This window comes from Chanodichthys erythropterus, chromosome 3 (genome assembly GCF_024489055.1).
Source record: "Chanodichthys erythropterus isolate Z2021 chromosome 3, ASM2448905v1, whole genome shotgun sequence".
NCBI classification, from domain to species: Eukaryota; Metazoa; Chordata; class Actinopteri; order Cypriniformes; family Xenocyprididae; genus Chanodichthys; species Chanodichthys erythropterus.
Window position 1 is genome coordinate 9,541,507 of NC_090223.1, and position 26,127 is coordinate 9,567,633.

Here is a 26,127-nt window from a genome sequence, read left to right on the forward strand (position 1 = left end):
TACACAACGACCATTTTCAAGGTCCAGAACACTAGTAAAGACATCATTAAAGTAATCCTCAAATTTATGAAGTCACATGAGTGCTTTGTTTGCACAAAAAAATATAATTTACCACTTTATTTACAAAATATTAATCTCCAATATGTGTTTGTGCGATAAATTGAGGATAAACCACTGGAGTCACATGGATTATTTTAAAGAGGTCTTTAATACAGTTCTGGACCTTGACAACAGTTATGTGGACTGTCAATGAGGGACAGAAAACTCTCTGATGTCTTCTGAAGGTGAACAAAGGTTACAGGTGTGGAATGACATGAGGGTAATTAGTGAGTAATTAGTGACACAATTTTCATTTTGGATGAAATAATCCTCTAACCAATTAATGTATGTTAACATGAAACATTATTGCATTGTTGCAGATCTTTAGTTAGAAGTCCAAATGAAGTGATTATTTGAAGCACATGAAGAGTCACACTGTATCCTCTCAGTTCTTCAGTTCACTGTCTTACAATCTCCTCTTTTCTCTTTTTCTGTGTGCTGCTGTGACATGAAGTTATATCAGTCAAAGAGGGAGAATCTCTCACTCTAACCTCTGGCATTAAAATAAACAAAGATGATGAGGTACAGTGGCTGTTTGGAGATGAAAAGAAGAAGACTGTCATAGCTGAAATCCAAAGAGGGACTGGAAAGGTCACTGTTCCTGATGAGAGATTCAGAGGCAGACTGGAGATGGATGAGAAGACTGGATCTCTGATCATCACAGACACCAGACCTGAAGACACAAGTTTCTATGAACTGAAGATCAGAGGTGACAGACTTGTACAGAACTTGTGCAGAAGACTTGTGCAGAACTTGAACAAAACATTCATCGTTTCTGTCAAAGGTGAGTTGCTCAATGTAGTAATGATTACATTCTTCCACATACATTCAGATTTTTCTGTAGGTAATTTAGTGATATGTTGTGATGTCATGTCCTTTAAAACGGCATCAGTTTTAGTAGGTACACTTGCACAGAGTCAGGTATATGGAAGACATTTGATCAGCATATTTTATATATTATTTGAATTACATTTGTTTTCCATGCAGCTATGAGGAACAATGTGAAGTGTGTTTAGTCAAGCTCTTAATTTAGCAATGTTGAACAGCAACAAATTAATTTTAAAGCTTGGTTTGTTTTGGATATGTACAGTAGATACCAGTATTGGCTCATGGCCATAAATTTAGCTGGGGTAGATTCTGGGTTATAGTGTTATATTAGATTTTACATTGTAATTGCTGAACACATGCAGACACTCTTTTGCAGTGTTGTGTCCTTACATAATTCAGCCTGAAGGTGGCGTTCTAATGCGGATTGACTGGCTGTAAGTGCACACTCATACAATCTGCAAGTTTCTATCCAAAGAATTAACTTTTGCAAAAAATTGAAATATTGCATAAAAAAAACTTGAAAAACAGCAGTCCACTAGATAGTGCGAACAAACTCTTTCTGTGCTTAAGGCCAAAGGAGTATAGGCTACTTTGAAAGGCTCACACGCTCAGCTGTGCGCGAGATGGAGCATGGGAAATGAAGTAAGGCCTATACCTGGTACAACTTTCATTTTCTCTCACACACAGAGAAACAACTTTCTAATACAGCGACCAAACTACCTATCAAGTGATAGACGAAACTTACAATGACTTATATTTTTTTAAACTAAAATGAAAGGCAATGTGGATAAACATTCACAGCCACGATGTACAGAACACCACTCAAAGATATAAAAGGAAATTAATAAAAACAATTGGATCAGTAAACCTTAAAAATATATATAAATGACTGCTGAAAGGCCACACTGCAGATGCAGTTTGCATGTCGGCAAATCAAATTAAATCAGCTAAATTGCCTGTGCGCGCAAACTTTAACTAATCTTAAGTGTAACATCGATGCACCAAAAAACAATCAAAAATTAATTGCAAATTTGAATTAGAACAGAATATACCATTCTAATAAATAAAAATAATAATAAAAAGAAATTATAATCAAGTCAAACTGCAAAATGCCTGAAGTGCAGGGGAACATGTATTCAAAACACAACCCGCAAATAGTTAAATTAGATAACCCAGAGTGATCAATAAATTAAAATTACAAAAGTATAGGGTCCGTGTACTTTTGCGTCCATTCCATTTTCATTTTTTAACCATGTCAAGAAGAACAAAAAAACAAATGGTTGTTGTATTTTTATATGCTATGGTGAATACCGAAATTTAAAATAAAAATGAATACACAAATTTCATGTACACAAAATAAATGCTAACTTATTTTCAGATTTTTGTTTATTTTGCATCTTTATAAAACAAAATTAAAAAAGGACCGAAAAATGTCAGTTTTCTTTTGTAAAATTGCCGTTTCTCCCACACTATCGAGATCCATGTCTCTGAAACATGATAATAATTGACTTGATATCCACCCCATTCTCACTCACGAGGGGTCTGATACTGCCGCATGTCCAAGAGATGCTATATTGGCAGCAAACCAGTATGTCCCACTTCGTCCAGCAATAGTGATATTGGAGGAGCAAATTCACTACTTATAAGCAGGCCACAAACACAATTAACACGTTAAGCTTTTTCCTTGAAAATAAAACACAGTTATGAAGAAAACACTTAATGCATTAAGACACTGATATTAAATTACCAATACAGATATGCAGACAAGGAGGTCAGGCCGAATATGAAGGCAACGCGCTTTCAACGTTTAGCGTTATAGAAAACCGCTGTAAACGCTTAGCATAAAAATATTGTCCTTCCACTTTGCTTACGTTGCCATAGTCTTAGCCTTAGATGCTGTTGATAATAAGAAAATGTGCGAGAAAATAATTTCTGCCTGGTTGTTGTTTTAGTAGGATTAAGCCACATAAAGCGTTAATGTCCAGCGACGCAGCTGTAACACATTGCTTTCAATGAGAATTGAGAAATATATCAAACCTCCACTGAGGAAAAGGGCATGGGAATTTTGTCTTCATGAAAATTACATATCCTGATATAATTTTGTCATAACAAATGTTGGTGTTGTTACGAGTCCTTCTTTAAAATCTAGGGGTAAGAGGCGGCAAGTAACCAAAAAAAAAAAAAAAAAGTGGAGAGAATGAGAGAACTGCCGTCTCCAGGTCCCAGGTCAGGTACAATAATGCTCAATAACACAAAATTCAAAGATAACAAGATTTATTAAACAACTGATAGGAATTAACAAAAAGACTTTAGGAGGGGAGAGGCCAAAATAACAAACAAAAGGATTCTTAAAGTTAAGGGATAACTTACCTACAAACACAATTCCCTAACTCCCTTTCTGCATAAACAAGAGAAAATATGGTTCTTAAATAAAACCAAGGCATCCACCTCCCTACATAACTAAAACGAAAAGACTTGGAGTATCAAGAGAATTAAGGCAACAGAATAGGATAACTGATGTTCACAAATAACTCTTAAATTAACTGAAAAGCTCAATGCTGCTCAGCTTACACTCAAGTCTCAGGGTTGGAAAAATTAGCTGAAACACTAGACAGCATAGGTAAACCAGTCAACTGAAGCCCACTTAAATGTTGTAAAGTTTTAAGTATACACACACTAGCTGAAACGCATCACCTCTCTTTGCCTGAACACCACAGGCAAAACAATATACACAAAAAGAAACCAACAGCACTGGGACCAGAAGATGGTGGCATCTCCGTCTCTCTCTCGGACTGGAAGTCTTCAGCTTCATTTATACTCCACCTAACGAGCGGCAATAGGATTCAGGTGGCACTCATGAGCCTGTCAAGCAAACAGGAGGAGCAAGAGCAGCATAGAGGAGAAAAAAGAGCAAACGGGGAGAAAAACAAAAGATACACAATTCATAAGATAAATTCATACGTCCTGAGGGCTGTTTCATAAAAGATGCTAAGAAAAGCGAGGATTAAACTCCAAAACCTGACTTGAGTTAACCTAACAAATGAGTTTGGGCTAAAACGGTTTCATAAAAGGTAATTGAAGTTCACGCAGTCCCGCTAATTCGATCCAGGTTCACCTAGTCAAGATAATTTCACGTGCACGCTTTTCTTAAGCAGCCCTAGAGGTCGATCATGGATCAAATCGATCCACCATAGGAAACAGCATACATTTTGTGCTATTTTATGCGTTTGAGACATGGTGTTTTCCTCAGTGCATAACTTACTTTTCACAAGTTTATTCTCCATCTATAAATGTTAGAAAGTAATGCAAATATTTCCATTTTGCGGCTAAACTTCACAGTGAACGAGCACTGCTGCGCGCATGCGCGCTAAACAGACGGGACGCAATAGAAGCGCAATAATTCTAAAATATACATTTCGCTAAAATATTTTATGTTGGACATTAAATGTGCTTTATGTACAAGTTTAAACCTACAAGTAAGTGTACTTTTATGATAGTAACTGTAAATGGACTATTGTAATGGGGTAAATCAATACTTTGGGCCATTTACCTACTGAGTTTAGATTCATCTTACCAATTAAATTTAGTCTGTGCGTATTTATTTTAATTTTTAATTTTGTGATTTTAATTTCTGCTCTTCTAATAACCATAAAGAGTACTACAGCTGTCAAACAAAACCAGAGAGAAATGTATTCATATATTTTAAAACAATTAAATATTGGGCACAAAACATTTAGCCAGTAAGAAGGGAAAACCTGTAGGTTTTACACACACACACACACATATATATATATATATATATATAAAATTCAGGTTGATTAGGACACTTTTTCCCAGTCATTTCAATAGCAAAAAGTGTCACAATCAACCTGAATTCACTATATATATGAGACCAGAGTATAGATTAAATATGGGCCTTGGAAAAGGCTAGCAGACTTTATTGTGCTTTGACTACAGTGGGTAGTTTCAGTGTGGACAACAACCATGCATGTCACTTCTGCAGACTGCATCTTACTCGGTTACTCTTTTCATAGCTTTTGCTGGATCTGAGACACTCACTTAGTATTTCTCCTGCTCATTGTCTAGCAAAAAAATCACTCATCACTTAATGAAAGCTTACAAATGAAGGCGTGATTGTTTCAGGGGCCTTGTCACAGGTCTATTGATTTTGAATTTCTGTGTTACTTTTGCTATATTTTCACACTTAAAACAATGATTTGGTAATCCTCTTGTACTCTTCTGTGCTAAGAAATAAGACTCCTGACAGTTCTCTCCCAAGTGCTTCCATTGTTGTCAGTATTAAGTCTGAGAATGATTCAGAGTTTTAAGAAATTACTTCTCTTTAAATGTTTTGGTTCATCATACTTACCTTTTAATAATAAAAAAAAATGCTACTTAGTCCAATATTTGTTTTTTATTTAGCACTATTTAGTAAATATATATATATATATATATATATATATATATATATATATATATATATATATATATATATATATATATATATATATATACAGTCCAAAAGTTTGGAACCACTAAGATTTTTAATGTTTTTAAAAGAAGTTTTGTCAGCTCACCAAGGCTACATTTATTTAATTAAAAATACAGTAAAATACAGTAATATTGTGAAATATTATTACAATTTAAAATAACTGTTTTCTATTTAAATATATTTAACAAAGTAATTTATTCCTGTGATGCAAAGCTGAATTTTCAGCATCATTACTCCAGTCTTCAGTGTCACATGATCCTTCAGAAATCATTCTAATATGATGATTTGCTGCTCAATAAACATTTATGATTATTTTCAATGTTGAAAACAGTTGTGAACTTTTTTTTTTCAGGATTCCTTGATGAATAGAAAGTTCAAAAGAACAGCATTTATCTGAAATACAAAGCTTCTGTAGCATTATACACTACCGTTCAAAAGTTTGGGGTCAGTAAGAATTTTTATTTTAATTTTTTTGAAAAGAAATTAAAGAAATGAATACTTTTATTCAGCAAGGATGCATTAAAATCAATCAAAAGTGGCAGTAAAGACATTTATAATGTTACAAAGATTAGATTTCAGATAAACACTGTTCTTTTGAACTTTCTATTCATCAAATAATCCTGAAAAAAAATATTGTACACAAATATTTTGTACAATTGTACACATTAAATGTTTCTTGAGCAGCAGATCAGCATATTAGAATGATTTCTGAAGGATCATGTGACACTGAAGACTGGAGTAATGATGCTGAAAATTCAGCTTTGCATCACAGGAATAAATTACTTTGTGAAATATATTCAAATAGAAAACAGTTATTTTAAATTGTAATAATATTTCACAATATTACTGTTTTTACTGTATTTTTAATTAAATAAATGTAGCCTTGGTGAGCAGACGAAACTTCTTTTAAAAACATTAAAAATCTTAGTGGTTCCAAACTTTTGGACTGTACTGTATATATTATATTATATAATACACACACACACATATATATATATATATATATATATATATATATGTGTGTGTGTGTGTTAATAAAGTCAAAAAATTGTATGTGAGAGAGTCAGCTGTAATATCATTGCATTCCTATTGGTCAGTGTTAGAGGAGCTCAGCTTAGCCTGACAGTTAGCCTGCTCCAGACCAGGCTAGTTTCCCAGCATAAGTTGCCAGGGTAACTGAGTTTGAACTAATTTAAGTTTGTTTTATGAAACAGAATTCGCTGACAAAAAGTCTGACTAAGTAAAATAAGCCTGGCTTGTTTTCTAATCTTGTTTTATGAAACAGCCCTCTGATGAACGTAACAGTATATTTTCAATTTGAACAGCATAGCTATAAAGTGACTCCTAATCGCAAACAATTTCTCAATATAAAACACAGAGCCAGACGAAAAAGTCACAGTAATTAAGATGTCGTTTTGGACTTTATTCATATAAAACAGAGTAAAAAGCAAAATGACGGGATTGAAACCACAAGCAGGAACTCGATCATGTTAGAGCGCTAAACAAGAGGCCAAAAAGGTTTAGAAATGTAATGTTTAGGTTAAAATATAAATGTAAAAATAATAATAATAGTAATTTAATGAATGAAAATGAATCAATGTCATTTAGGCTGGCTCTTGAAGCGAGTCATTCTATTGACGCCGGAGGAAAAGGCACTAGAGGGCGCTTTAGCGTCTGTGTGTATGACAAGAAACACTGGAAATTAAATTTAGCTTTTTTATATAATAAAAAACAAGTTGTATATCATTTATATTTTTAACAAAATTATAATCTTGCATAAGGAAAATCAGCTTGTATCTGCTGATTCTATTCATCAGTGTTCAAATAAAAAAACAAAGAAACCACATTTTCCATATTTCATTTCTGGTTTAAAAAAGGAAAAACGAATGGACGCAAAAGTACACGGACCGTATAGCCAGAATTGTCAACTTTGTCTTTTTAACTGCAGAGACAATAAATGCTTTACTGGAGTTTCACAGCATCCAAAAATCAAATTAGAACCGACTGAAATGTTTTGAGATCACTTGTACCCTACCTGATTGAGAGAAAAAAATCCAGTCTTTCACGTGATCTGCCTGTGTCCGTTTGAGTCTTTTCAAATAGTGCGCTAGTCAACTTGTTAACGCTGGCCGGCAGAAGCTATGGAGTGAATTTTGTACCATAATTAAACAAACAAATCCAGCATTTTGCGAACAAACTTAATCTGCTTTGCAAAGGAAAACTCGACTCGCAAACAAACAGAAAGCAATGTGCAGATATACAAAGGCCTGTTTGAGCGAGAACACAGAGGAGTAACAAATGTATTGTGTTTTAGAAATAAAAATAAATATTTCACAAATAATACAAACCATCCTACAAATTGCATATAACCTAAAAAGATCTCGAAAAGCGAAACAAAATTTAGATCATCAAAATTAGTGCTTTCACAGAGCTGATGACACAAATTAAACCTTCACAGCTCTAGTGTCATTTCCAAAATGCAAGAGAATAGAAAAATTACAAAAAATAAAACCCTTATGAGTAATGCAACACAAATCAAAATGTTACAACACAATACAGTGGGAATACTGTACAAAGAAAACAAAATGACATAAGTAAATTTTTATATTACCCACTTACACCATTTGAGTGTAATGAGAGAAAATAACACTCACATAACGATGAGCTCCTACAAAACATCACGTACACTTTTACAAAGGCTGAAAACCCCAACATATGTTGTACTGTGTAAAGAATCGCATTAAATACACATCACATGAAAAGCACAACAACATTTGAAAAATAAAGTGTATAACATTTTCATTAGTGATGGCCGATTTCGAAATACTGCTTCATGAAGCTCCGAGTTTGATACACGGAGCGTGTATCAAACTGCCAAAGTCACGTGATTTCAGTAAACAAGGCTTCATTACGTCATCACTGTATGTTTCAAAATGTTGAAATTTCAATGGTTGACCGGTAGAGGGCGATGATAAAGTGAAAGTGAAAAGAGAACTATTGAACAAGTGTCTGTGGGATTTACCTGATCTCTGATCAGTTTTATACATTTGTAGATGTTTTAATTAGACATTAGAATAATTAAAATGAATAACGGTAGTTATTAATCTCTTATTTGCCTGTTTATCTTGAGCCATTGAACAGAGAAACAAGCCCTGAAAATTGATAAAAGAACACATATTATACACACAATCTATATTTAATCTTATTAGATGATTAGTTAATTGCATTTGATAGATTTTACTTTCAATAAAACTTTTGCAATACATTTGTAAACAGTGTTTTTATGCATGTTTGGCCTGAGTTTTGTTGCATTTAAACTGTTCTGACCACTAGGGGTCACCGTGGAGACAGGTGTCAGATTGTTTCGAAGCCTCGACACATTACGACACATTTGCTTCAACTGCTTCAGTGTTTCACGAAGCCTCGATCTGCCCATCACTAATTTTCATAATGTTAACTGAACCGGGCTAAGCCGCATGGAATGACACATGGACAGATCACGGACATTATACACGTTTCAAATATGACAGTTCTCCAAATCAACATAACAAAATATACATCAAAAATGGGTATTTAACCAAAACATAATCACAAAACAGTGTATTTACCTGTGGATGATCACAAAAACTCCACCACTTTCAGAGAACGCGTGTCGCTCGGACTGCTCGCAAACTCAACAGATATCTGAGTGAAAACGCATGCGCACTGTCTCATATGCAACACACACAGTGCCACCTGCTGACCACTCCTGGAAAATACAGGCAACCACTGTTTATCATAACTTAATACACTGAACACAATACACTGCGTTCCAAATTATTATGCAAGTGACATATCAGTAAGATTTCAGTACAATAAACATTCAGAGTTTAGTTTTTCTAAGAAAATGTTTGTTTGTTTATTTATCCATGTCTTTTTAGATAACTGGTATCAATCTCAGACAAAATAATTTGCCAGGTCTATGGAAACCCTACTTAGAGGTTGTTCCACATTATTAAGCAAGTCACAGTTCTCATGCAATATGGGGAGGAAGAAAGATCTTTCTGAAGATGAAAAGCATGAAATGGTGCAATGTTGTGCAAAAGGCATGAAAACAACTAATATTGTGTGAAACTGAATGGAGATTATCGAATTATCATAAGATTTGTGAGTGATTTAGAGCATAGCAGAACTCGGTGCATAAAGATGCATTTTAGACACCACTAACCAAACCTAACAAAGAGAAACATTTACAGTGGGTGTAGAAATACATTTTCAAACTGTTTTATTGCTGTGGTGTTTTTTTGCAGCATGGGATAGTGCATAGTGCATTGTACAATAGTGCGTTGTACTATGCACTATCCTCCTTTTCATACCATAGCTGAAAATGGCCAGTTATGAACTCTTGCAAAAGTCATTTTAATACCCTCCATCTCACTTCCCAATATTCCAGCCCAAATCATCACCCGTCAGCTCCCTGCTGACGTCGCAGTCTTGTTAGAACGTGGTGGCCATTCACCATCCATCCATCCAGACCATCCATTGTAGTACAGCATTAGTCAGTGAATAAAACTATTTAAAAATGAGTCTTTATGTATTTCTACACCCACTGTAAATGTTTCTCTTTGTGAGCTTTGGTTTGGAGTGGCTGAAATGCATCTTTACGCACAACTGCCTGCCTGCATGGAGATCTTCTTGAGACTCCAGAGGCACCAGCAGCTTCAAATACCTGTTTGCTGCTCAACACTGGCTTTTTTATAGCTGCCCTTTTAATACAATTAAATTTTTTGACAGGAACTTTCCTCAATAAGCCTTTATCTGACCGAGTTCTGCTGTGCTCTAAATCACTCACAAATCTTATGATAATTCGATAATCTCCATTCAGTTTCACACAATATTAGTTGTTTTCATGCCTTTTGCACAACATTGCATCATTTCATGCTTTTCATCTTCAGAAAGATCTTTCTTCCTCCCCATATTGCGTGAGAACTGTGACTTGCTTAATAATGTGGAACAACCTCTAAGTAGGGTTTCCATAGATCTGGCAAATTATTTTGAGATTGATAACAGTTATCTAAAAAGACATGGATAAATAAACAAACAAACATTTTCTTAGAAAAACTAAAATCTGAATGTTTATTGTACTGAAATCTTACTGATATGTCAATTGCATAATAATTTGGAATGCAGTGTAAGAATAATAAAATAACAGATTTTAACATGCAAGGAGAGAAACAAATTGTAAGGTTATTTACCACCCGGTTACACATAATATCAGCAAGCAGATGTGACCAGAATATGAACTAATAAGCTAAATTGCATAGGCATTTTCCCATTTTTATTTATTTCTTTAATGTGATCTCACATTTACCCATTTTCATTTTTGTATATATTACAAAAAAATTCTATACCTTATTGAACTGCCAAATTTCAAACGAATGTAAAATAATCTGCCAAAACTTACATAACCTCAAAGAAACAAGGATCATAATTTAAGATTAATGAATTTCTGATGTTTGTGTGTTGTACAGCTTCTGCCATCAGTAGTTGCCATCCATCAGTCAAGGCAAGGGAGGCAAAGTCTCTTTAGAGAAAACACTGGATGAGAAATGATCGATATTACAAAAATAAAGCAATGCAAGTCTTACAGAATGTGACATTAAAAAATTGTAAAAGTCATTAGTTTTTATATAGTAACTCTGTCCAACAGTGAGACCCACTGGTAAAGTTAAAAAGAACAGCTGCACATTAGTTAAATGGGTGGTTCAGTGTTTTTTTTTTTTTTTTTTTTTTTCTAGGCTTGATTGTGTTTTTGGGGCACAGTTTAACATGTCTTAATGCTTTGTTTTTTTATTTTTTTTGAAAAAGCCATATTTTTCATATATTTTACGTTTATTCTACACCTCTGTTTCCAATGTCATTTGAACGGCTCGTTTGATTTCCTGCCTCCCTCCGAGATACGTAATGTGCTCAGATTGGTTGGCAGGTTGGTAGCTGGCCCAGTGTATCATGATTTGCTGAAGCGTCCAGAAATGTCACGCCCCTTACCATTCGCTATTACTAGTGCTTCAGTGGAAATGTAAATAATGGCGTCTATATTGTTGTATCAGATTGAGCCCGAATCAGACCCAGATGAAGAGAGTAAAGGAGAACCTCTGCAATCGCGCCTTTTAAAGGACGTTTATGAATGGTATTTAATTTAGTATTTGTGTCAAAGTGTTTAGATGCTGTCACTGCTGTTTGTTAGCTTTCAATACAGTTTTATCCTGATTAAAGCTTTACTGTAGCCGAATACATGACTGAGGAGTTGCATTTTTTTGCGTTTAATTTATAGCATGAACAACTGTTTGTCTATGAACATAGTATGCACTAGAATTTAGCTAACTGGCTAGCAAAGCAAAAACGTGTTGGTCTTTGTTTACATCCTTGATGCAACCAAAAATAGCAACAGAACTATAAGTTTAAAAGACATGTACTAACAATAAAATGTACTTACAGTTTGGGGCTGATAAACAGCAGCTTCTGCTTTTAAAGTGGGAACTGCTTCATCTTTCAGTAAAAGCCTTTGTGCAAATCTAGCATTGAACTTGTGTAGATTCTGGAAGCTTCTTCAGCGCCGCATCCAGTGTGAAAATATCACAGATTATTATAATGGGTTCTATTATCTTTTGACGCGTCGCTCAATCTATTATCTTTTGACTCTTTCGCTTCCATTATGCTCTGAGACATGGCCTCGCCCACTTTGTTGCGTGTTCCCGGGGGCGTGTTTTGCAGGGTTTATGATGTCACCAACCCGGGAAGAAGCTTGTTGTAGTCCAAACCAGTCGTTATTGTAGGCATTAAACTGCCATAACTTTAAAAGACAATGGCTGCGTCCGAAAACCTAGATAGCTGTCTTGCTGCCTCTCTGTCTTATAAGAGAATGACTTGTACGGCAGCGTTTGTGCATGAAAGTACCTCACAAAACTGATTTCGGACAGACTTCTGAGGCAGTGTAACAGTTTAATGATCTACAGCAATATAGCGCGAGCTTTGGTGAGAACTGAACAAATATTTAATTATTACAGTAGTTCTTGATAGAAATTATATCAAAATTGAAATATGTTGGTCAAAATCATACATTTATACACACACTGAGCAGCAAGCGAAAATTTTGGAAGCCATCTTTATTTTTCTAGCTCAACTGTCACAGAATGGAAAGCACAGGATTGTGGGATATCAAAGGCAGCTAAGGATACATCTATGCTTCCTTCAAAAATCGATCTGAGCAAGGTATCTCATGAGACAGGAAGTGAAGCTAACATTGGATTCGGATGTGCCTTGATGCCTTACTACCTTGAAATGTGTCCTCGGAAGGCAGCATTTTCCAGTTTTCGGACGCAGCCACAATCTCCGTTTGCATTGAACTTTCAGCGCTGTAACTTTGCAGATACTGTTTATGCTCAAGCAGCAACATTACACAGTAACTAAAATTAAAAAAGTGAAATCGCATGTAACCACCCCTTTAACAAATAAAATATATTGTTTGTATTGTTACTGCCTTTTGTCATTATTTTTGGAATAAATGTAAAAATACATAAAAACACTAACTTGGTGAGATTTATTGGTTTTAATAAATAGAAAATATTACATAGTGTAAAAATACTAAATATAATTGCATGTAGCCTTTTTTATGCAATGTATATTTTACCAGGAATTAAAATAAAAGTGATACAAAAAAAAGTCAAATAATAATAATACACATGTGTTTGCCTCATTATTTTAAAACACCACCACACACCACTGAGAACAGTGTAGTCAAAGCCACTGGAAGGCAAGCCTGCAGCCTTTAGCCAAAAAAGCGTAACAGCTTTTTCTAAGGCTCAACCCCCAGTGGTACGCAGGGAAGGAGTTTTGAACAGCGGGCACTGATGTCACTGCCATTACACGATAGGCTGAGAGGTGAGCACTTGATTAAGTTAGCCGTTACGGTTTCTCCAATGGTAAGAGATACAGACCCTCTCATCTCCCTATTATATACAATCTACAATTATATACAATCTGTAGTGGCTCTGGCAGGAAGTGGCGCTGCAACCTGCCACTACCAGGATTTGCACTTGCTCTCTGACACTAAATTGATCCCCTTGCATAGCGCCATCTGCTGTTTTGAAAGAGGAAGTTGCTCAAATGCATTTGTGAGAAAATCAAGCCGAGAGATCTCATAAAAAGGCAAGTGTCTCAAAATCGTAACAAACAGGTATGCATTTATATGCTATACATTTGGTATTTGTTCACAGGTTATATGCAATTTGTAGGATGGTTTGTATTATTTGTGAAATATTTATTTATATTTCTAAAACGCAATACATTTGTTACTCCTCTGTGTTCTCGCTCAAACAGGCCTTTGTATTTGCACATTGCTTTCTGTTTGTTTGCGAGTCGAGTTTTCCCTTTGCAAAGCAGATTGAGTTTGTTTGCAAAATGCTGTATTTGTTTGTTTAATTATGATACAAAATTAACTCGATAAGAAGCGCACCACAGTGTTTGCCGTTGTTGAGTGGTAGGCCATGAGCTGTTGGCACAACTTGCATCTTACATTTTTTGGATCATCTTTAAAGGGATAGTTCACCCAAAAATGAAAATTTGATGTTTATCTGCTTCAATCATCATTTGTGTTCTACAGAAGAAACATAGTCACCTACATCTTGGATGTCCTGGGGGTAAGTGGATAAACATCAAATTTCATTTTTGGGTGAACTAACCCTTTAACTATTTCAAAGTGCATCCAATTCACATCAACACACTGTAATGTCAGGATCAAGACCTTCTAGCAGAATTAATTAGTTAAATCATTCTTGACCAGTGGCGGCTGGTGCAAAAAATTTTTGGTGGGGCACAAATTTTTTTTTTTTTTTTTTTAGAAATGCAGGAATGAATAGGCTAATTGTTAAATAATCATTTAACAAGTGATATAATAATGTATCATTACTAATCTAAAACATGGAAAATTCAGTATTTAAAGCATGCATAGGACTGGGATCTAAAAAAAAAAAAAATCTGTATTTAATTAAAAAAATATATATATATATATTTCACATCCTGCCCAATATTGTCCTAGAAACAATGTTCATATTGAAGACTATAAAAACAAACATGAATGCATGCGCGCGGCGGCGCTCGTTCACGGAAGTTTGTGCTTGCTGAAGGCTCGTCCACGCCTGACTGCAAAATGGAAATATTTTCTCGACTTTCTAACATTTGCAGATGGAGAATATATCTGTGAAATGTAAATAATGCACTGAGAAAATTATTGGATGTCACTTCCGTTTAAAAAAAAATATTAAGAGGTATGTTAGTTTCCACCAATCGCTGCACAAGTTAAGGTTACGTATGATGACGAAAGCACTTTAGTGCGAGCCCTCCCGGAACCCATAGAGATTGCATTGCAGCGCCTGCAGTTCGAAAAAAAAAAGTTTTTTGAATGGAAGTCTATGGGAGCAGTCGGGGCAAATCTCCGCCAGACTGAAATGCCCAAAAAGAGGCGGTACTCCACAGAGCGTGACTCGATGCTGATTGGACTATATCCAGAGGCAGAACAAACAGCCTAGCAGTGACAGCTAGCGAAACTCTGGTTGAATGTGATTGAAAAATCCGTCCCTTTCTCACTTTGGTGGTGCGTTGCCCTACTGCCCTAATGAAGAAACCGCCCCTGTTCTTGACTGAAAATGTGTTCAAATGTGTCTCTATTTTATCAAAGCTGTACGACTCAAAAAGGTTATATTATTATTTTATTTTTTTCATGAAGTCAACTGTAAATACAGGCAGTTGCAGATTAATTAATTTGAATTGAATAATAATGAATTCATTTATGAATGTATTTAGTCAGAGCTGGTTTGTGGTGTTTCAGACAGATGTGGTTCCTCAATGAAGCAGCTTCAGACAGTCTTCTTTCAGATGCTGTTGTCTGTTCTGAAACTGTTCTTCACACAGACTGTGTTGCTTCTGTCTGCAGGATTGTTTGATCAACTTTATCAGTCACAATCCTCCTCATTATTCCTGATCATTATTGAACTGCAGTACAGTCATTATCTGATCACAAATCAAACATTCAGAAGCGCTTCTTCACACAAACACAATTCAACACACTCATATTTCATGTCATTTGAGTGGATTTTTACTCTTAGAAACACAGACTGGAGTTCAACACAGTTTCATCAGTCAAACACACATGAGGTGTAGAGATTTATACTTACATTCAGATTTCTACAATGACAAGTTGAGCTCTTTTCATCTTAAAATAGAGTAAATGATATGTTTGTGATCCAGTATGTCAGGTGTGATATGACAATGTTTCTTCTGTTTATTTCTGCTGCTGTTGGTTTTCTGCTTCTGATTTCTCTTCTGTATTTTTCTCTGTTTCTTTGACAGATGAAGTGAATTCAGTGCCAGTGATGAAGGGGGCGGAAGTGACTCTACGTGTCAATCCTAAAATACAGACAGGAGATAAGATATTCTGGATGTTTAGAGATGACAACAGTCCTGTAGCTAAAAACACAGAAGATGAGTGTGAAGAAGAGTCTGAGTACTGGAATTCTAGATTTAAAGACAAAGTGGATCTGAATCGTCAGACTGGAGATTTCACCATCAGGAAAATTGAAACTTTCCACGCTGGAAAATACAAACTAAAGATCATCAGAAATGACAAAGCCTCATTCAAGATATTCACTGTTACTGTTTCTGGTGAGTGAAATATTTACTTTCATTGTAATTTATGATTTTATTTTAGATCAGTAATGTGTTGTGTGCCTTTTAGGACAAACAGATTAGTATCTGCTTTCTGTGGACTGCCACAGTTTTCCTCACTGTTTTATTGCACATAGATTAAATGGATCATCATGGACTATTGTGCACAGTCTCCTAAACTAATGACCAGTTCACCGTATAGACACATTGCAAGGTTATTTAATCTTACATTTATTGTCCCGATTCGTGCCTCATTCTCAGTTTGTCTTTTTCACTCATTGAATGCATAGGCCTATGGGAAAGAGTCATGAACATGAAGCCAATCCGTTCACAAAACCTCCTCCCAGACTTACTTCAGTACAGGGCTTTTAAACATGTTCAGGGGGTGTAACAATTGTCCAATGAGAATATACTTTCATGATATAGGAATGTGGTACATATAGAAAAAACAAGTCTAAATATGGTCAACATCTGGTCCAGTGCCCCTGCCTGCCTTGGGCTCCAGTAAGGCCTAAAAAGCAGGGACCCTTTCTTGGCTGCTTTCCAAGAAACACACACACATATACATTGTGTACATTAAAACCAGATGTGTGACGAAACCATAACAACCAGTCTCCGTTCTGCCCTTGCATCCATGAAGACCAGGTGAGGGAAAACAGGGAGAAACAGGGAAAGAAAAGTCAGGCTGATAAGAATATCTATCAGTTCCCCCATTTGATCATAAAATGATCACTTAATCATAGCATGACTTTTCCTCACAACACTTAATCACTTTCCTTGACCTTCAATAAGCTTTTTACTATATTCTAGAATAGTGGGTAAAAATATACCTATATATGACAGATAGATAGATAGATAGATAGATAGATAGATAGATAGATAGATAGATAGATAGATAGATAGAGGAGACATGGAGGATACACACACAAAATAACAAGACCAAAACAAGACAATAGCATTGTCATTTTTCATACAGTAAAAATACATCAGTACCCAGATTGTAGGTCAAACATCATTTGTATTAAATTGGTGTGAACTGAGAAATCAAATTTTCCTTGAGCTTTTGACATATTAGAGGTCCTCATACTTTAAGAATATCCTGTAAGTTTCAGAGCTGAAAACGTCCTTGTTAGTCCAATAAAAGCTTTAATTGTCACCAGACCCAGCAAACGACAGGATTTACAAAGTGGGGATCTATGACGTCAAATGGCAGCAAGCACCGCCTCTGCAGAAGAAGATCAACGCCTACTTCATCACTGCCTGTTTAGCCCCGCCTACCGAATCGCGCATGACATGCAATAGAATAGGTAGCTTACAAGTAAGTAACATAGGCCTACATGTTACTAAACCAGATCAAGCTACCAAGCAATAAACATGCCGTTGAGGATTACAAAATATTGTGCAGTGCTTGGACTCGACAGTAATGCAACAACATGCAAGTAACAGTGTTAATTCTAATGCGTGATCTGATATTAATGATTCATGTACAGTCAGATGTTCTTTGTCTGTGTGTCAGTATATCAAACCTGTGACTAAACGTCAACTTGCGTAGTTTGTCTTAGTAGGATGAAAATAATGTTATTTAACGGTGATTAAATAAGAAAGCGATCAAAGAAAGTTCCCTTTACAATTATTAGAGCAGCGCGCGCTTAAGCTGTCAATCAAATAGCATGCGTTTATAATGCTCCCAATCACAGCAGTGGGCGTTTACACTGAAGTCTCACAGCAGACACGCCCCTTAAAACAGAGCGCTCAAACCAGAAGGCTAAAATCAGAGTAGGAAAAATGCCTTTTATAAATTGACAATTTTGGATGTAAAAGCATATTAACACCATAAGTGTACCCCAGGAAACATTATAAAACAATAAAACAATGCAGTTCATGACCCCTTTAACAGAACTGCTTTACCTGTGAATGGAAATTTTAAAATGCTGTTAGAGACAAAATATATATTCACTCATCAGTAGTGACACTGTAGTAACTTGTGGATAAAATTAATGTGGGGTGAGGGCTGTCCATTCTTTCATTACCACCAATGCATGGAGCAGGGTTTGAACCCAATTCTGTCAATACCATACATTGGTTTTTGTTATTAGATTTCCTCTTCATTTTTTTTTTTTTTTTTTTTTTTTTGGCGCGATACATTGCATTTCAAAATGATTAACCAATGCTTTTCTACTTGGACAACACTCAGACCACTTTAAAATGTTAACAATCACAATGTGTTTCATACACCTGTCACAGAATTAGCTTGAGGGAATTCTGCAAATGGAATTCATCATGACATTCTGAAAAGGAAGAGTTAGATGTGCGCTGCGCAGGTGTGGCACTGCCACAACAACAACAACAACAACCCAGGCCAGGATCATTAACCTTCATCCATGGCCATTATTTCATTGGACATTATCCAATTTGTGTGCCCACTTAAAAAATTTGGTTACAGCTGTTTATGGCATTTGGTTTGCCTGGGTGCACCATCACTCTCACACTTTTTCACACCCCCATTTTCTGGCCAGAAAATAATCTCTTTTATGTCACTGTCTCTACAGACAGTGAACTGAATAGAGAATGTATATTGTTAGAGGTGAAATATCACCAAGTCCAATCGAATAACACCACTTCGATTTCGACAGAAACTACTGAACATAGGCACTGTGGCATTCCCTGTGCGACAGTGTCTAAGCAGTTAGACTCATACAGTCAGGCGAAGTCAGCCGCAATGGTTTTGTAATTTCTTAATATCTAATTGATCATATAATCTTTTAAACCTAGGCATGTCACTGTTAGAAGAACCAATTCAAATTTCTTGAATGCAATTTTTCATTCATTTGTCTAATATAATTTCATTTTCATTATTAATTTGGTGTTGCTCATGAGCTGCTCTGATAAAAGTTTGGAGATCTCCACATATTCTTGGATCCATGGCCAAAGATCATGTAATCGTAATCCCTGTCAATGACAGCATCTGTAATTTCATAAATTAGGAATTAGGCAATTAGTTCAATTTATCCCTAAAAATATAAATAAACCAAGATGAGGTGACCAATATTATGGCTTTACCATCCACAGTTTGTTCTAGGACACTTTGTGCCCCAATTGTAATCCACTCCTTTTTTGTTCAAAGAACTCTGTAACGTGCTTTATAGGAAGCTCTGTCTTACGAGCAGACTTTACACTTTCTCTCTCTACACTTCATAGCCTCACCAGTGATCTAATTTAACATTTTACCCTAGATTTTATGAAATATCTCCTAACTAGACTAAGTCCAGTCCAAAGTTTTAACTGATTTATAAATCAGATCAAACATTTAGCTTCATTTAAGGTTGGACTGGTGCCTATCAACAGAAAGCAGAGTGTTGTTAGTTTATCAAAACATAAAGAACTGCTATGAGTTAGGGCTGGGTGATATGGCTGAAAACTGTATCACGATATCAGTGTTTCATATCGGTCGATATCGATAATTATTGATATTTTTTATGACCCATTTAAAATAAGGACCAGGATAAAAATATATTACATTTAAACATTTTTACTTTAAACTTTACCTTCCTCTGATCATAATCCCCTCAGTTATTAAGACAGAAATGTTAACCATGGAAAACTCTAATAATTAAAATGTAAACATAAGTCTAAAGTAGGGTGACCACCCGTCCCACATTTTGCGGGACAGTCCCGAAATTAGGAGCTTTGTCCCACAAGACTTTAGTGTCCCGCATTTCATTTATGCCTGTAATTTTTTTGTCATCCCTGAAATTACAATACCACAGTAAGAAATATAATAAAAACTGTGAGCATTTAAAAATCTATTTGTGCAGCCGTCATATTCTAGCTGTGAAAATAACCAAACAGCGCAATCATAGAGAGAGGTTTTCCCTCTGATGACAACTGAGTGGACAGCGCAAAGAGCAGGCCTCAACAAAGTCGGTAAACACAACTACACCAGCAAGGATTACATCATCCATACTGGATAAGAACCTCAAGAGCTGCTCAAAGCTGCCCAAATCGATGCTTTAAAGCATGTAATCATCCATCCTGATGCTAAATATTTCCAACGAACGGCGGCGATCAAGCGCCACACACGGAAATGGTCGAGCACCTACAGAAAAACGAGATATTCTCCATTTGTTTTAACCAATACAAAATTGCGAAATTCAGACACGACTTTCTTCTCACGTTAATATTTCATTTAAATTCGGGTTCTGTGGCGTTATTATATTGAGAAATGTCGAGCGCATCAAATGCGCGAGCAATCTCTCCACTCAGAGAGATTGCTCTCCACTCAGATTCCCTTGCACAAAACTCGCTCAGATATCACATCTTCGCGCTCAAACTTTTGTCCTCCTGCATGTGCAGCCGTGAATCTAGAATTGTTTTCTCTCCAGGATTTAATGTTGCCATAAGCGCAACATTATAGTGTGGGCACCCACCGGCAGAAACATTAATCGGTGCATATGCCAAGTTTGCCAACAAATGTAAATCAATATTTACATAGCAATAGATGTTAATTTATCTGTCTCATGTGTCCCGCAAAATCACATCTACTGTCCTGCAACAGATCAATAGTCAGGTGGTCACCCTAGTCTAAAGTCACAATGAAGACTTTTCCTCTTTTATTTACGGTTTCCTCGCTCGCTGCTGCACTCATTTTCTGCTTATCAGTCGCCGGTTACTGAAGAGGAATCCAGCACGAGACAACGATATGACGCAACCAAAATTGATACGGTTACATGATTGGCTGTTAGCGTGTCACTCGGTCACTCCCTACGTTGCTAGGTTACCAGAGAGCAAGTGCCTTTGTTAATGCAACCAAACTTGCTTTGCAAACTCTGTTTTCTTCCGACGAAGAATAAAAAATATAGAACGTTTTATCGAACACATTTTTTATTGATATTGGTCACGTGTCTATCGCGATACATATCATTATCATTTTATCGCCCAGCCCTACTATGAGTAAATAACCAAGCTACAAAGTAATGTGACGAATCAAAATTTAGGCGGTCTCTGTAGTGCTCATTAAATATGCAGTACCTGCACACAAAGGAAGGGATAGAAGTCTTGCTTGATCATCAGTCAGGTGAATGTGTTACTTTTCTCAGATTCATCTGGTAGTTCTGAGATTTCTGTAGGACTGATGTTTAGCACTGGACCTTCTGAAAGAGTCTTTGAGTTTCACATGTCTTTCTCTTGATCCAGTGAACTTTGTCAGTCTGAGGATCTGATGAGAGCACTGGAGGTCTAGAAGATGCCGTTGTGTCTGTCTCTCTTCTCAGGGCAGCTTGTTGCATTGTCGTTTCTCCAAGTCCAGCCCCTCTGAGATACAGTATCAGTTTTCTCTTTCGGGGTGGAGCTGATGGTCCATCCAGCCGTGTGCCGTCTTCTCTCTCCCTCATTAAGTGCACAGCATAGTTGTTCTTTATTTTGGCAACATCCCAGAAGCCATGGTCTGCTTTCTAAAAAATGAACACTCAAGAGAGAGCCGCATGTAAATTCCAACCACAATTGTATATGAGCAATCTGATTTGCTTTTCAATCACCTCTTTCAAATGTCTCTTAATTTTATCATCTGGTTGACAATAGCAGTTCCTCATTTTTATTTTAATAAAGCAAGTTAGAAAAGAAAAGTCAGGCTGATAAGAAAATCTATCACACATGAAAACCTGTGCCAAGCCCTTCAGTGACCCACCCAGAGCCAAGACTTGAACACACATGGGCTGCGTCCGAAAACTGGAAAATGCTGACTTCTGAGGACACATTTCAAAGTAGTAATGCATCGAGGCACGTCCGAATCCAATGTTAGCTTCACTTCCTGTCTCATGAGATACCTTGCTCAGATCGATTTTTGAAGGAAGCATGGATGTATCCTTAGCTGCTTTTGATATCCCACAATCCTGTGCTTTCCATTCTGTGACAGTTGAGCTAGAAAAATAAAGATGGCATCCGAAAGTTGCGTTTGCTGCTCAGTTTGTGTATAAATGTACAATTTTGACCAACATATTTCAATTTTGATATCATTTCTATCGAGAAATTACTACTGTAGTAATTAAATATTTGTTCAGTTCTCACCAAAGCTCGCGCTATATTGCTGTAGATAATTAAACTGTTACGCTGCCTCAGAAGTCTGTCCGAAATCAGTTTTGTGAGGTACCTTCATGAACAAATGCTGCTGTACAAGTCATTCTCTTATAATACAGCGAGGCAGCAAGACAGCTACCTAGGTTTTCAGACGCAGCCATGGAGAGACCTTGAAAATGCAGGGTTTTTCCTGGGTCAAAAATGGTCTTCGGTGGTGACAGACATGGTCATCCACACAACCAGTAAAAAGTGCCCTACCCACGTGATCTGTGAGCCCAATACTGACAATAAAGTACCCGTCACTCTCACTGTAATTCTTTCTTGCCCTCTTTGCAAAAAAATCTGTGATTTCATAGCTTTGTAAGAGTCAACTTGTGAAGTATGCTTACAGTCGTCTGCCTGAAGCTAGTTATTTTAGATTATAAAGTTTTAATATGGATATTTTTCTTAAAAGAAAAACCCATGATTTCTCTTCAGAAGGTCTTTATTGAAGGTTTGGTCCACTTTTAAATAAACTTTTCCTGATAATTTACTCACCCCCATGTCATCCAAGATGTTCATGTCTTTCTTTCATCAGTCGAAAAGAAGTGAAGGTTTTTGATGAAAACATTCCAGGATTTTTCTCCTTATAGTGGACTTCAATGGCCTCCAAACGGTTGAAGGTCAAAATTACAGTTTTAGTGCAGCTTCAAAGAGCTTTAAACGATACCAGACGAGGAATAAGGGTCTTATCTAGAGAAACCATCAGCCATTTTTTAAAAAAAATAAAACCGTTTATGCTTTATAAAAATAAAATATTGCCTTGAACGTACTTCCCGTTTCCACATTCTTCAAAATGCTTACGCTGAATTTCCTACACCTTTCCTATTCTACTTACAGAACAAACGCGGCGCCAGTTTCGTTTTTTTCCATAAGTAGAATAGGGAAGGCGTAGTACAAAAGTAAAAAGTTGGTATAAGCAGTTTTGTGAATATGTTTTAAGAGAAAACTCTTAGCTAGAACTTTTACTGTTATTTAGAAGAATTCTTAGTGGTAAGATAAAATGTTTTGTGAATACTGCCCCTGATCGCCCTGGTGCCATAACCATAAACTGACGTCTCTCTGGTGATGAACGCAGAACTTCTCTGATCATTTAACTCACTCTCATCCTGTTCCTGCAAGCTTTTATACGCTTCACTTACTCATCTAGTGTGAAACAGGCTGTTTGCTTGTTATCTGTCTTGTGATCAACAATGAAAGTTTTTCTGAATGAGCAGACGAACATGTCAGATGCTCTTTGAGCAAATTATTGTTTGTTTGACGTGAATTCAGACTTTTTTCACACATTTTTCCTGTATTTTCTTCTTTTAGTTTAAATGAGGGTCTTTAAATAGTCAAGCTCAACTAAATCTGTAGTCTGATGTTTGTTGTGGATTTCAGGCTGTTCTGTTGGTCAAAACACACATTAGATTTGAGGTCGACCCATTTAATACATTTATATCTTCATGTAGATTTCTATAATATGGTAGAATCAGAGAAAACTGAGTTCATTACTGATATTCATAAACTGAGTGAATGAAACATTTGAAATGTTGAACAATTGATCAGTAATGCTTTGTTGTCTGATGATGTTAGTTTCTGTTTCTGATTTCTGTATTTCTATGTTTTCTCTGTGCTGCTGCAGCTCAAGTGAATGAATCAGTGCTGAAGGGACGTCCTGTCACTCTGAAGTATTATACTGAAATACAGAAGGATGATAAAATACAGTGGAAGTTTGGAGAGAAACTCATCGCTGAAATGACTGGAGAGAACCGTGGGAACCCTCAATGGACTGATAAATTCAGAGCCCAAATGAAGCTGGACCCTCAGACTGGATCTCTCACCATTGAAGAAACCAGACCTGAACACTCTGGATTATATAAACTAGAGATCAAGACCAGAGATTATTCAACATTCAGACTCTTCAGTCTTATTGTCGGTGAGTAACACAAAGTCTTTCAGTGAAACAGCAGCAGTGTATATGTGACCAGAGCAGTATCTTCTGGTGAGATTTAGTTAATAATGACTACGCCATCCTGGGATTTAAACCCAAGGAAATATAGTAAAAAGGACACAGGTTTGGTGGTACAATGAAAAGAGAGACGGGTTGTCCAATTTAAATCAAGAAACTTTTATTAACAAAGGAAAGAAAGAAAATAAATCAACCCAGAATCATCAAAATCATCATATACAATGATAAATTTATTATAACAATATTAAAACTCACAAGGATAAAAGAACATTTCTTTGAACATCTGCAAAAGGCCTACTCACAATCAATGTGAAAGACTAAAGAAAATTGGACCTTCCCCACCAAAATGTATATTTAATAGGGGTGTAACGATACGCTCAGGTCACGATACGGTACGTATCACGATATTTTGAACAAAATCTTATTTGAATTTTTATTTATTTAAAAAACATTAACAAATTTCAATAATTTTCCTTGTACATACAAGATCACATTTCAGGTTTAATAAAAACCTTCTGTATTCAAATGAACAGCTGAATAGGTCTGTAACTGAAAAAAAAAAGAAGTTAAATTTAACATGAAATTAGAATTAAGAGTCCTGAGTGACCGTTCACATTTCGCGTCTAAAAAAAGCATGGAAGGCGGGGCCGCACCGCTTCTCCTTCTTTCCAAAGCGCTTGCGCTCCCGTGGCGTCGGTTGTTGCTATGCAACCATGAACTGCGCTCTCCAAGAGGATCAGGAAGTTTCTGCAAAGGATAAAGTGATTTCTAGCCTTTGCATTAGCTTTACTACTAGATATATTTATGGAGATAAGATATAAAAAAGCACCCTGTACAGCTATGATCAGCTGTTCGGCTGCGACGCGCTTGTGGCATTCTGAAAAGTTGAGAATTTTTCATGTCGATGCGCCTGGAAAACGCACCGCATACTTCCATTATGAGCGCGCCTGCTGCGTGGTTACATTTGAAATAACTGACTTGCACGCGGAAAAGACGCAATATGTGAACGGCCCCTAACTTAAAGCAAAGCATCGCAAGCATCTTTTGCTTTTCATTTAGTACAGCTGTTCCTGTGGCACCGTGGTGAAAGAAAGCCACGACTTTTCTCACGCAACCATGCACGAGACTGACGCGAGAAACATTTAAACCTGCTTGTAAGATTGGATGTGTGCTTGAAACAATTACTGAATTAGAGAGCTGATTGAGACACACCCTTAATATGCGCCTTCTCTCACTACCACCTCCATGTTGCAGAATAGGTCACGTCGGCAGCTCAGCCAATAAGATTAGACTGCCGTCATATCGTAAAAGTATCGACTCTACGATGCATATCGTAACATTATTGCATCGCAAAATATCGTACTGCGATAAATCGTTACACCCCTAATATTTAACAAACAAATTAATTACCAAAATAACTACAAGGCTAAAGCCTACCTTAGGGGTGGCAAACTAGCTGAAAGAAAGCATGCTCTCAACCACACGTGCACAAAGCAAACAATAGGAAGAGGTGCTCACAACCTGGTGCTCCACCCAGGTGACTAGCCTCCCCCTCAGCACACTCAGCCTTGTCTCAACTAGAAAAAAATTAGTGGGTCCAGTACAATATCAATTAATCCTTCAATGTAAGAAAAATACCATACAATAAATACCAAGTTGAAGATGGCATACAGCGTCATACCTCGCTTCGGAAATACGCCTAAGATTACGCACATAAATGTCACAGAGGTAAAGGATGTGCAACCAACACAAACCAAAATCTGAACACAAAAATAAAAAAAATGAAGACACAATCATCATATAATTAAAGGGAAAAAAAATCATAATAAACCAAACTCAGAAAAACAGCAGCGCGACCCGCCGTTCACCACATGACCCGCAGGAGGTCAAATTCACGGATCAAAGATCATCAAGATGCTAGAAGACCTTCAGAAATGATCCACTA

The 26,127-nt window shown here is 36.4% G+C and overlaps 1 protein-coding gene across 3 annotated transcripts in view; it reads left to right on the forward strand.

Annotated features, from left to right (window-relative positions):
* LOC137017032 (muscle M-line assembly protein unc-89-like) overlaps positions 1 to 26,127 on the forward strand; it is a 95,711-nt gene that overhangs the window by 26,126 nt on the left and 43,458 nt on the right. For all 3 annotated transcript variants that reach the window (XM_067380928.1, XM_067380927.1, XM_067380926.1), the window contains 3 exons: positions 554 to 883; positions 15,806 to 16,117; positions 23,856 to 24,149. In XM_067380928.1, the coding sequence (XP_067237029.1) occupies positions 554 to 883; positions 15,806 to 16,117; positions 23,856 to 24,149 (936 nt within the window). The remainder of the gene's footprint in view (positions 1 to 553; positions 884 to 15,805; positions 16,118 to 23,855; positions 24,150 to 26,127) is intronic.